Below are 13,957 nucleotides of genomic sequence, written 5' to 3' on the forward strand. Positions count from 1 at the left end.
ATCCATAATCAGATCTGCATATTCTTTGTTTTACCAAGAACCGAACCTGGAAATAAAATTAAGACAAAATACTTGAGAATCAAATTTTTTGCTGGTCACCCATTGGTACCTAATCTGATGCAGGCTCTGAATAGGTCTTGTAACAATAAATCACTGCAGTACACAAGGAAGACTCAACTGCTGTACCAAGAAGTCCCAGCTCCTTCTCTGAGGCTAATGAACGTAGCATGGTTTGTGTGATACAATGTCGTGGGACGAGCATAGGGTCAACAGTTGGTCAACCATCCAGCTTCAACTAATTGAACGGAAGGAAGCCATTGGAGGAGGGAATAAAGCTTCCCGTGTCTGGGACAGTCTGGCAGAGAGACGCCAAAGCAAGATTGTCCAGAAAAGGTCAGGTCCTATCCCTGACCTGATGAGATTCCCAGAATATACTGAATGCTTGCCTCTTCTCCGTCCTGCCCTCACATGGCACTTGCCAACACAGCTCCTATCAAATCTAGAACAGGAGGCAGAGCCCCAAGTAACAAAGAACCAGGCACACACAAACCTGTATGCATACAAACACACATGACAACAGACAGTGGCAGTTTTTTGTAATTGTCTGGAAACAAGCAGCATTCACTGGCAGAGTGCGGAGGCAGCATCATTAAGCGTGGGGTCAAGAAAGCTGCCAGTTGGCTGCCTCCCCTCTCGTTGCAGCTCTTCCCACTGTCACATGATGATGGCTAACCTCAGCTTCCGAATCTGTTGGCCAACCCATACAGTGTGGCCTATAAGGACAAACTCATTAACCTCACTACATGCCCCTCAACAAGCTCCCACTTGTGGGGCCCAGCAATCAACCATGAAGCTGAGCGCCAGAGAGACAGTTTGGAGAGAATCTGTCATTTTCACATTTACGGGGCTAATTTGGGGGGGCAACACATTAATATTTTTAGAATGGGTGGCCCAGTTAGAAATCAGATACTTACCCTGCCATTGCTTAGATCTGTCCACTAAGTCATTTGCCACACATTTGCTAAATAGGATGGGATAAGCCACACATGATGACAAAAACACATATTGACAACACATATTTTCAAAAGTATGTATATGTACAGATATATAAAAAGGTCTCAGTTATTTAAAGTTTTTGTCTTACCCAACACCAAAACTTCCTCTCTGTGTCTTGTCAGCCTCTGAGCCCAACCTGAAGCTTCGCTCACGGCTAAAGCAAAAGGTGACGGAGCGCCGCAGCAGCCCTCTGCTCCGGAGGAAGGACGGTCCCATCACTTCTGCCAAGAAACGTTCCCTAGACGTGGCTGGTGAGCACTCTTTTTGCTGGATTCTGCTGTTTTGTGATAAAAATTTGCAGAATCTAATTGTACATTGATCGACAAGTAAATAGATAATAAAAATATCCACTCTCTACCCCTTATTTGGAATATCAGTGATTTCATTTTTCCCACCATCATGATCTGATGGCTTAGTCATAGAAGTGAAGTCAAACATTATCATCATTTATTTAAGGGAGGTTTTGATTTTAAAATTCAATCCAATCCTCACTTTACAACATGAATACACTCCAGAGGGACTATAACACAACAAGGACAAGGAGTATTTCATATATCATCTCAGAAACCTCAGTATCTCAGGAAAGCATGTTAGAAAAATCTAATTTCTGTGTTGTTGTGTGCTCTAGAGTCTGCATGCAACAGTGCACCAGGCTCAGGTCCCAGCTCCCCCAACAACAGCTCCAGTAACATCCCCAGTGAGAATGGGGTCACCATCTCCAGCAGCCCTGGAGAGGTAACCAACATATGACTGCCAGTGTCTGCATGTGTATGATTGCACATGTACACAAGTGTATTTTGGTATTTGTGTGTATGAGGCAAACAGGTGACCAGAAGGCTGCAGGAAGAGATTGGCAATGTCTGTGTATTTAAAAAGGAAGGCTCAAGCTCTGAGTATGTTTGTGTGTGTGAAACAGAGGGGAAGTAATGTCCTGTATGTAACACTGTGTCTACTTTGTGTCTAAACGTTGTGAGTATTCACTGTGTGTTGTGTGTGTTCAGGCCTCCCTGCTTCAGAGGTTGGCTGCAAGGGAAGGTTCAGTCAGCCAGCTCTCTCTCTACACCTCCCCTTCTCTGCCCAACATCACCCTGGGACTGCCAGCCACAGGCCCTGCTAGCACTGTGAGTACAGTCACTGCACAATACCATAATGATATAACACAGAGTTACTCATTACACCAAAGAATATTTAGTTTACAAAACAGCCCTCATCAATTATTTTTAGTATGAAGGCACCTCACATGTCTGCTTCTCTTTCTCCATCTCGCTCCCATTCTGTCTCAATTTGACCCTTCTATGTCTCCATCCATCTGCCTCTCTCCGCCTGTCTCTTTCCTTCTCACTCCTTGTGTCTCAATCTCTCTTTCACTCCTCGTAGGTGGTGTCAGGACATCAAGATGGTGAGAGTCGTCTGGCGTTGCCTGCGTTACAGCAGGGCATTCCTCTGACCCCTCCGTTTCTGCCCGCTGCCCACCTGCCCTCCTACTTGGCATCTTCGGCTCTGGACAGGGAGGGAGCTGGAGGGGGCACGGCTGGTCACAACCCCCTTCTCCAACACATGGTACTGCTGGAACAGAGCCACAATCCAATGGGTCAGTATGTACTGCAGCATATTTTTTCAACTAGCTATCAGTAACCAGTGTTTTTATTATCTTTGTTATTATTGTCTGCACCTCCTTTCACCTCCTCCTGTTTATTTTTTAGCACTTGTGGCTCATTTTTGTCATTTTTGCAGTCCTATTTGCAGTGAAAACATTTGGCTCAACAGCTTAAATTGCAGTGATTTCAGGAGATACAAACACAGCTTCACACAGCGAGGCATCACGAGCATGATGCACAAGACATTTCTTTCTTTTCATTTTACAATGTGCACTAAAACCTAGGAATTGTTTTGTATTACTTAAAGGGAAGATAAATGTAGTTCCACTGTCCACTCTAATTCTCTGTTGCAAATGTGATTTAAGTGATAAAAAGTCACCAAGGTGAAGCTGGAATCCATCAATGCCCCTTAGTACTCAATTGTAAAGTCTCCAGTCATGCCATTGTCTCCCCGCATATCCAAGCGGTTACGTTAGCAGATAAAAGATGTACAAAAAAAATAGGAATGAAGTTCAAGTGACAGACAGCTATTAAGGAAATGCTAAAAATATTTTCCTTTGACCACTCTGTGTCCCACAGTTGGTCTGGCCGGCCTCCCACTACCATCACCGTCTGTCTCCAAACTTGCGCGTGGCCACCGTCCCCTTGGAAGAACCCAGTCGGCCCCTCTGCCCCAGCAGCAGTGTGGACAGGCCCAGGCCCTGCAGCAGCTGGTGGTCCAGCAGCAACACCAGCAGTTCCTGGAGAAACACAAACAGCAGTTCCAACAGCAGCAGCAGCAGCACATCATCAACAAGGTAATTGATTCCTCTGTGTGCACGGTAGCGATTAATTGTTAGACGACTTATTCACATTTCAAACCATTTGGCCTTTGCCTCCTTAAGTCGTGAATGCTTACTGAGGTGGGATGAATCTACACAAAGCCCTCAATGAGTCTCATCATCAGCCCATTGTGAATTTCTAATGTCTAAGTACTTTTTGAATACATGTGTGAATGTGTTAAGAATTGCATCTATGGCAATATTTGAACAGCTGTGGTAGAGCAGCCAGGTATATGAATATGCATGTGTGTACTAATGTGTTTAAGAGTCCGTGTGTGTGTGTGTGTGTGTGTGTGTGTGTGTGTGTGTGTGTGTGTAGGAGTATTTGTCCATCTAAACAACACTGATTTGGTTAATGTCTGTGAATCCTGTCTTTGCTCCAAAGAGCAGGATGAATCAGCCTGCAATCATCAAGTCTTCTAGCAAGTCTTTCTTGTCTGTGTTCGTGTATCTCTACTTCTCCCTGTCACCCTGGCAACTGTGCTCTAGAGGAAGCTGCTTCCTTATATGGTCGCACAGGAAATGTGGCTGAGTGCTTTATTTTTGTGTGTGTGGGTGTGTGTGCACGCACAAGGTGATGAGGGGATTCACAGCAGTATAAGGTCATTGTAGAGAGGGAGATGGTTGTTGTTGTTGTGTTTGTGTGTGTATATGTGTATGTGTGTGCATGTGTGTGCATGTGCTGAAACTCCTGTAGGATTAAGCCCCATTATCTTGGGTTGTTGGGTTGTTGGTGACTCCTTCGTCTTCAAGACGCCAGGCTGTTGTTACTCCTGCTAATTAAGTCAAGCTAATGTGTAAAACCAAGTCATTTTCATGTAACTTTAATTTGTGTTAATGCTTTTTGACAGGCAACAAAAGTGAGAATTGTGAAAAATGAGTTTGCATGGAATATTTTTCAATTTTTTTAGTTGTCGTTTTCTAAATGAAAAAAAGAAAGATAAAAATGGACTGTCTGTTTGCACCCAGTTGAGTTATTTACACCCATCCCTTTAACGCTTTACAATGGATCACACTACATGCCATGATGAGCTAGTACTCGTCACGGTGATGCGTCAAGGTTTGAAGCATCTTGGATTAAGGCAAGGAGATCTCGGTTAAAGTTAGTATCAGCAAGTCTTGGATATGCTCTGAGATTAAAGTGGTAAATTTATGAGAAAAAACTCACAAATGTACTGCCAGAATGTCAGGTGACCTAGTATAAAGTGCAACACAGAGCACAGATGTAGTAAAGTGTGTGCGTTAAATTTAGTAGAATAGCGTAATAGACCTGTTCATGTTAGAATCGTATTTCAACATTGCTAAGAGGCCCATGCACCTAGCCAATAGCCAAATTGGCATTGTTATCTCCAGACATCTGGGTGCAAATATCATCTGCCTTAAAAAAAAAAAAAAAAAAAAAAAACCATCACATTCTCAGTTAGAATGCTCTGAACACTATTAACTATTGAGGGAGATTTGAGAAATCATTAAAGGGTTCCTATGATTATTGTGGTCATGTTCTGGCCTCATGCGTTAAATTCATTATGCATGTGTGAAACATGATTATTTCTGTAATTCAGTGTATCAAATTACAGACCACTCAATGTAGATACTTAATACATTCAAAGCAGGCATTCCAGTTAGATAATAATGAATACATCAGTGCACACCTCACATCTACACTAGCTAATGCTGTGATATCTAAACAAGTAGTGTTTGCTTATGAAATATGTTTGCTACCTGCCTGCCTTTGATGTGTTCATATTTTGGAGTGATGGTGAATTTTTTCTATTTAAAAAAAAAAGGGCTGGCTGGCATAGTGGCTCAATGAGTAGCCTATTTGCCTCACAGGAAGCAGGTACCAGGTTTGGACCTGCCGGCCAACTGGGACGTCTCTGCTCTGGTTTCCTCCCAGCTTGCCTTAAAGGTGTGAATACTGTATGTTTGTCTGTACGGTTGTATGTATGTGTGTGTCAGCCCTGTGATAGATTGGCAACCTGTTCGGAGTGTATCTTATCTCTAACATGATGTTTTCATACAATTTAACAGCATTTGGGCACGAAGCATTTGCTTTGATGCAAAGTTTTGAATTATCACCATTTTTCAGACTGTTTCATTTAAAGGCACCCAGATCAGTTTTCACAAGTTGTAAGTTTTCTATTAACTTCAGTGACAAGTTGTTGCTGCAAAGAGACAGAGAGGATGGTGGTTATTAACAAGGGCCATGCGATGTTCTGCGTAGCCTGAAAAGGTCAGTTAGCTCAAATGATCTGCACCGTTTCACAGTGTTGTACCACTCATTTCAAGAATGAAGGTCATACTACAAATGTCACCAGGAATATGTAAGGATCTCACTTGAAGTGTTGCTGCTGCAGCAAATTTGGCAGTGCAACCTGTTCCATTTAGTGGTTTGCCAGCGTTAATCCAATCCTTCATTTTCCTTTAACAAAAGCAGAAGTCTGTGATTAAGCAAGAACAAACTTGAGCGAGTGAGTCGTGTAATAGTGTTACAGATGATGCTCAGCCAAAGTATTGGCACTATAACCCAAATTAATGCTGCTATTTATGGATACACTAACAGTAAAATCACCAACATCTGCTTAACAATGCAGCCATCTCAAACACTTGCCACTTTTCCCCCATTGGAGCAAATCCAAGCTCCAAAATCCAGCTCTCTGACACATGGTCTCTCTGGCTAATATAATAAGTTTGATTTCTTTTTTAAGTACATTGTGTTTCTTTCTAATATGACTACACAGCTCCACAGTCATTGGAGTTGCATACACCCTATAGTCTCATTCTTACAAAATTGAATATAAATAAATAACATGTCCCCAGCTAGTCATTGACTTTGTTTTGTCTCTTTACTGCTTTTCAAACAACATAGCACAACGGAAAATGTGGAAGTATCCCCAAGAAATACTTCTGAGTGCTGCATAATAAAGTCAGGTTTTAAAAAACAATACACTTTCCATTTAACATGAGGAATTACAATACTCCCAAAAGCAGCACATCTCTGCAGAATGATTTTATACCACTTTTTATTATAGAGATAAGGACCATCATGGCTGCTGTTAAATTTGGTACTTATCATATGTATGAGTAGGGTTGTGAAATTCTGGGATTATTCAAGGTGGAAACTTTATATGTGAATTAATTTAAGGTTATTTGCTCGGATGTATTTATGTTTATTTATTATGTCATATGCAGATAGAAACAAACATTTTGCCATATCATAAATAGACATAATCCATTAATTTGCCAAACAAGCCCATTGGTTTGTCAGATAGTCAACAGTCATCATGAAATGTGCGATGTGGTGAGTTAGCTAGCTAACAGGTAGACCTAACTAATGGGGAAAGGTCCCTTTAAATTTGAGCTGACAGTATGGGCTGTGTGCAAACTTAAGTTTTTAAGTCAACAACGAATTTATGAAATATATGTAATAAGGAATAAATGGAAATAGATTAATTAAAACTCCTTAATTAGCATGCTCAATCAAGATACATGCTGACAGCTAGCTATCCAAAAAGTAGCAGAAGAAAGGCCAAAACGTGCCATAAGACCTGGGGTTGTTTTTGATGTGTAGTCATCCCCAGATCGTCCTAAGATCACTTATTCAATGGGACAATTTATATATTGAAATGGTGTAAAATTTCGTCACTCTCAGTTTCCCGATGAAATTTTCCTTAATTTAGCAAAAAATTTAAAACTCTTTAAAACTTAGTATCACAAACCATCCTTACAAATGTCCCAGTGGTACGGTATGTTTAATTTCATTGATCTTTCCTGTTCACCATTGAACCTCCACCACTTCATAAAACATGAATCACCCTTTCCGTGTTCACATTTTCTAGTCAAGTCAGCAATGAAATGTGGCCCTTCCTGCTAACTTAAGTTTTGGCTCTAACTGTCGGACATGTTGGCAGCAAAGAAAGTAATTAAAGAATCCTGAAATGGTTCCAGCCCGAGCCCGCTGCTTACCAGTAATTACCTGAGGCAGAAAGGGCAATACCCTGGGTGTCCCTTACATAACATTGTTGTGGAAGCGTGTGAGAACAACACACACAGACAGTGATATGAGTCAACTAGTGTCAAGTGTTTGTGTACACAGTCACCTTTGCCATCTCCACCTCCCGCTCTCTTTGTCTTCCATCTGATTCAGCAGGCTTATTTAGTGTCTGTCCCCCACATAGTTCATATCCCGGCAACTATTTCCTCTTTTTAAAAGGAGGGTTGGAAGGAGAGAAAGAGAGCAAAACAAGAGAAAGGACGGGCGAGAATCAGTGCTGCGCAGGAGTGGATGAGTGTTTTGAGTTTGTTTGTAGAAGAGGGACTGGGATGAGGCAAGAGCCTGCTCTCTGACGTCAATAGACTGTTCCCTGGGCAATATGCCAGCCAAGTGTGTGTGTCTCTGTGTCTCTGTGTGTGTATGTGTTCCATGCACAAACAGTGGTCCGTTGGCTTCAGTCATGACCTACACATCAAGGTTGAGGTCCTTGATGACAGGGACGGGGACAGCTGCCACAACAAGATTCCTACAATTACCCCTCTACGACTCTTCCTCTCTTTCTCCCTCATGTCCTCAGTTTTCTCCTCTTGTGCAGGCCCAGGCAAAGTTTACAACCGGTGTATGAATTTCAAATATAGTCATGGAAATCTTTAAATAAATAAATAACATATCAGAGTTCAGAGTACAGCTCCGGGTTATCTCTATCTGTACAAAATGTACAAGTGCCTCGCTAATGCTAGCCTTTGTTTGGTTAACCTTAAGGTCTTTTACGTTGTTGTTTTGTACTCCAACTGATCAGTCAGCTATTTTTGGAATGAATAACATCTTGAACAGACCAACACTTATATTGGTGCAGGTTGTATGGTATCATGCATTGTTGTCCCTGATGTTCTCTCAGTTCATAATGCTTCCCTGCCCTCTTTTCTCATGTTGTTGAAGCTACAGTTCTTTTTTCGTCCTGATTGATTCTGGTTTTATTATTTGTAATTTTTGTTGCTAAAACTTTGATTATTAGTTTCTCTTAATGAGACATAATTTGCAGTTTTTCCAGCCTCAAATAAACAGCGTCCCCAGTGGAAATCACAGCCTCTTACCAGCCATCATAGTCCAGATTAGTGAAGAGGAGTTCATAAAAATGTTGAAAAGTTCACCTGAGTCTCCTTCAGCTATTACCGTGTGCTCAGAGCAATCAACTTAAGGAGCAGCAATAAGTAGCGCGGCAAATGGATTTTTTTCTTTTCTTTTTTCTTTTCTTTTTTGCACAGGGTTTCACCTCTCAGGCTACATACAGGCTGCCCTACTAAAAAAAGGGTTAGGATTAGGGATAAAACACATGCAGTGAATTCTGGTCTGCTCCTGCTGAAAGGCCCAATAGTTGGTGTACTTTTAAAGAACATTGAGGATGATGAATTCATTTCACTGAGGTGTCCCATTTGGTGTTGAGTTTGAATATTTTTGCATGAACAATGAAGATATAGATGAGAATTACAACTCCTCAGTTGCTAAAAATGTCTGAAGTAAGAGAGACCATAAACAAACCATTTTTATATGTTAACATTCTGTTGCATATCAGCCGCAATCCAACTGAGTGCACTGAAAAGCTCTGTCAGGCCCAGCGTACCCAAAGAGGCTAAAAAAGCACACTAAAGAGCACATGAGCAGGCACTGTCCTTTTATTTCTACTGCTGTCTGAGCGTGTCCCAGCCTTCTTTGAAAAACCTTGGTTGGGTCTGCATATAGCCTTAAAGGAATTCCTGCAGACACTACTCGGGGCTGAAAAACCAAAATTTTGAAAGTATCTACTATCTTTGCCTTTTGCAGTCACTGGTGCAAGAGTGTACCATGATTTTGTTTATTTGCATTATAGAGTAAAAATTAGACCCCCAATCGTCAATGCTCTGTAAAATCTCTGACTTGAATTCCCCTTTCCGTCTCGTAGATCATGTCCAAGCCCAGCGATCAGGTCTCAGCCGCGAGCTCCAGCGCCTCAGGGCCAGCCAGGCAACACCAGAGTCACCCAGAAGAGACGGAAGAGGAGCTCAGGGAGCACCAGGGGCTCTCCCTTTCATCCTCTTCCTCCTCGACAACCGCGCAGGAGACGGGGCCTCTGAGAGGGCTTGTCATCAAGCAGGAGCCCCCAGACCCCCAAGAGCAGGAGGAGAGGGAGAAGAGGGAGAGACAGGCTGAGCAGGACTTTCTGTTCCGACAGGTAAGGACATGGAGTGTGGAGATAGGACGGGTGCAGATGAAAGTGAGACTAGAAGACGACGTAGGGGAGAAAAGCAGATAGAATAAAAATGCTACACAGATAAAAGAAAAGTAGGAGGACAGTGAGATAAAAAATGAATGATGGAAATTGGAGACTGACTGGGCGTGAAATTACAGTCAGTTAAAATGCAGATTCCACAGGTTCAATCTTCTTTTCAAATATCCCAGAGTAAAAATAATAAGAGGGATGATGTAACTGATCCGCTTGTAAATTTCATTCTTGCATGCATTCCAAGTTTGCATCAAATCCCATCTCAGTAACATTATCTCATCATGTATATGCAGTCAGGTTCAAAGTGACTGCAGCTTGATATTATAGAGGAATGTTTTTCACTGGTTGCCTCAGTGTTGTGGTGATTTTTATGCCTCAGCGCTGGCTTTATGAGGCATTATGTTTTTGGGTTGTCTGTCTGTCCGTCCATCCGTCGGTCATGCCATACTTATGAATGCAACATCTCAAAAACACCTTGAGGGAGTTTCTTCAAATTTGGCACAAACACCCGTGTGGTCTCAAGAATAACCTGATTTGGTAGTGAGAAGGTCACTGTGACCATGCATCCGTTTTATTCTTGTGAACACCATATTTCAAGAAGGCCTTGAGGGAGTTTCCTCAAATTTGGCACAAACATCCATTAGAATTTGTGGATTTACAGTCAAAGATCTAGGTCACTGTGACCTCAGAAAACATGTTTTTGGCATAACTCACGAATTCATACGACAACTATGACAAAATTTCACACAAATGTCTAACAAGATAAACTGATGAAGTGATGACATTATATATCCAAAAGGTCAAAGGTCAACTTCTCTGTGACGTCATAATGTTCTGCAAAAACATCCATTACTCAACATCTAAACTCAGGAACAGAGGGGGAGACATTTGGTCTGATACTAAGTTGGTGACACAAATCTTGGGTGCCCACCTTGAAGCTGTGCTGATTATATAGATCATCTGTGCTGTCGGGGGGGAGATGTGTGTGAAGCATCCATGTTTTCACAACTGTAAGTGCAGCTTGACTGGTTTGTGGAGGCATGCAACATTTTTAAGGAAAATGGATGATCTTACAGCAGTGACAGATGGAGCTAGTAGTGACTGACTGAAACATTACACTACATTCGATCTGCCTTTCTTCCTGACTGTCTGTCCAGCCCACTCTTCAGCATATTTTAAGTTTTTAGTCATGCAGAGCGTACTTACACACACTACACTTGGTCTACTAATGAAGAGTGGTCTTTTTTTTTATTTTATTTTTTTTAATGGCTCAGGGCATGTGTGCCTCCTCCACGCTTGTCCCTAGCGTGACTCCATATTGACAATCACACACTCATTCTTTCAAAATTCATTCTGTTCACCCACACAGAAACCTTCACAGTCTTCGATTTAGCATTACTTGTCCATGGACATATACATTTTCTATCTCTGTGTTGCATACGCACATGCACACACACCCATACACAGTCAGGACACCGTGTCCTCGTCTGTCTAGCCCATCCCTGCTGTCCGCTCAGCCAAATTCAATCAGGCACTCCTCTCACTGTCGCCATGGCGCCCGATGTAAGCAGACACGCCCATCAGAATTGAACAACAGGATTGCTTGGTGAGACTCATTTGAGTGGAAAGATCAGATGTTGAACTACGATAAATACAGATACTTGGGTTAAGGTTTTTTAGCGCTTACACGAGACACTTAAGCATGAAAGCATTAATACCATTACATTCTAAAAACATATGCCTCACTTTGCTGTTTGAAGGCACTAATTGTGTGTCTACTATTAGATCATTGTTGTAGGCTGTGCCTTCTATAATCACATAAAGAGAATGATCATTATGTGCACTCAAGAATAAAGTCGTTTTAGTTTTATAGTATCCATTATCTTTGTCACAAGGCAGCTTTAAGTATTGTCTTTTCAATCGAGTGCTCTCATGAACGCTATGACCTTTAGGTTAATAACCTATCATTTAAATATTTGACATATTGTCTTGCATTACTACCATATTTGTGTGATGTTGTCATGTCAACACTGTACACAACTGAAAACACGTATGTCACTGTGTAACAAAATATTAACTCTAATGAAGCCTAAATTGTGTGTAACAGCAATATGGTATTTGTAAGTATCCAGTGCCATCTTCTGGCAAGAGAAAGACATTGCAGTCCAGCAGTCACGCAGTACATGTCGCCCTGTGTGTGTGTGTGTGTCTGTGTGTCTGTGTGTCTGTGTGTCTGTGTGTGCGTGAGCAGCAGGCTCTGCTGCTAGAGCAGCAGCGGATCCACCAGTTGAGGAACTACCAAGCCTCCATTGAAGCAGCCGGATTATCAGTCAACTTTGCTGGACATCGCCCCCTCTCTAGGGCTCAGTCATCTCCAGCATCTGCCTCCTTCCCCATGGTTGTTCAGGAGCCGCCAGTCAAGCCTCGATTCACTACAGGTCTGCTGAAAAAAAAAAAAAAAAAAAAAAACACTCTACAGCTAAAATTCTGTGTGTTGTTGATGTGTGTGCTGCTCTCACACAAAGATCTCTCGTAAAGTAGAGTGGCAACCAGCAATAAACACACTTTAATCCTGCTGATTGCAGGTTAGAAGAAACTGTTTCCTGGAACCACACAGCATGATGAGCCAACATACGGAGGTTGTGTATATGTTATGTATTCTGAGCCTCCTGACAATATAGTTCCCTGTACAAGTGTTACTTACTGTACAGAAGCATCTCATCTCCCTGGACCCTCTCCACATGACCTTTTCTTTATGATGAAGCACGTGCAATAGAGAATCACACCATAAGACTTACAGTGTGATTATAGGAGTTGTTGCTGTGACTGTAACTGTTCTGTCTTTGTTGTCAGTGAAATACTGTAACTCTGTGTGTGTTTATGTTTGTATTTTCCAGGTCTGGTGTATGACTCTTTGATGCAGAAGCACCAGTGTATGTGCGGCAACACCACCAGTCATCCAGAGCATGCTGGCCGAATCCAGAGTATCTGGTCTCGATTACAGGAAACAGGCCTCAGGGCGCACTGTGAGGTAAGGCCACAGTGACACATGACCACAGAGGTTTGGCCCAGTGGATGTAACATTATGAGATACAGAGGTGAAAAGACACCATATTTGTAAAACGATAGACTTGAATTGTCCTGTCCTGGAGTTACAGTAAGTCAAGTATTAAAATGGATTTGCTGCAAATCTGTCTTCCTCCTTCATCTAAACTATAGTGTCGTCATTTAGGGGTAACACATAAAGTAACTTTATGTAGGGCAGCACAGTGTGCAGTGGTTAGCACTTTTGCCTAACAGCAAAAGGGTTCCGGGTTCGAACTCACCAGTCAACCGGGGCCCTTCTGTGTGGAGTTGGCATGTTCTCCTAGTGTCCACATGGGTTTTCTCTGGGTTGTCCTGCTTCCTCCCACAATCAAAGACATGCAGGTTAATTGGTGACTCTAAATTGGCCATAGGTGTCAGTGTGAGAGTGAATGGTTGTCTGTCCCTATGTGTCAGCCCTGTGATAGTTACTATACTAAGAAGATACTTCTTCTCTGTGTACACTGTTGAAAATACTTTAAAAAAAGATTCAATGGTCAAGGGCAACATTTAGCTTATAAAAGTGCACACCATGTAGACTGAAATCTGAGCAGTGGCCCAGGTTCAAGTCTTACCTGCGGCCCTTTGCTGCACATCAACACCCTGCTTCCTGCCACTCTCCAGCTGTTCTATAATACAATGCAAAAGATTCAGTGGTTACGGTGTGAAACATGTTGATATTTAACTCTGAGGTGCAGGTTGTTATTATGACCAGAGGAGGGCAGTGTGTAGCCATTTTGTTCTGACTCTTGGCTTTACCAGTGAAAACACATTTTGGGGAAATGGCTTTAAATTGAGCCAGTATCACCTCCTGAAGTGTAATTTACACAATGCAGACATTACAGATTAAAGACCACAATGAAAATAAGCCCTTGGGCTTTATTATATTTTATCCTTTGGATCAAATTGTATAAAAATGTAGTGCCTTTTGGTGAGGCTATGCGGGTATTATTTATTTATTTATATATGTGATTTACTTTTCTGTACATATTGTCAGTAAATAAAATCTGTTTGACACCATTGAGCCTCACTATATGTTCTGCTTCCTAATGACTGTGGGACATGGCATCCTGAATTTCAAACAATGCAACTATCCTTTCCTTCCTCTTTGGTGACTATGGCAGTTTGGACGGTGAGTGCTGAT

General features: G+C 42.0%; 1 protein-coding gene across 3 annotated transcripts in view; it reads left to right on the forward strand.

Annotated features, from left to right (window-relative positions):
• Window positions 1–13,957, forward strand: part of hdac4 (histone deacetylase 4) — a 132,736-nt gene that overhangs the window by 83,307 nt on the left and 35,472 nt on the right. For all 3 annotated transcript variants that reach the window (XM_033617908.2, XM_033617910.2, XM_033617909.2), the window contains 8 exons: window positions 1,179–1,307; window positions 1,685–1,791; window positions 2,058–2,177; window positions 2,434–2,647; window positions 3,234–3,451; window positions 9,409–9,678; window positions 11,981–12,167; window positions 12,627–12,760. In XM_033617908.2, the coding sequence (XP_033473799.1) occupies window positions 1,179–1,307; window positions 1,685–1,791; window positions 2,058–2,177; window positions 2,434–2,647; window positions 3,234–3,451; window positions 9,409–9,678; window positions 11,981–12,167; window positions 12,627–12,760 (1,379 nt within the window). The remainder of the gene's footprint in view (window positions 1–1,178; window positions 1,308–1,684; window positions 1,792–2,057; window positions 2,178–2,433; window positions 2,648–3,233; window positions 3,452–9,408; window positions 9,679–11,980; window positions 12,168–12,626; window positions 12,761–13,957) is intronic.

The sequence above is a fragment of the Epinephelus lanceolatus genome, chromosome 14 (genome assembly GCF_041903045.1).
Source record: "Epinephelus lanceolatus isolate andai-2023 chromosome 14, ASM4190304v1, whole genome shotgun sequence".
Classification (NCBI taxonomy): Eukaryota; Metazoa; Chordata; class Actinopteri; order Perciformes; family Serranidae; genus Epinephelus; species Epinephelus lanceolatus.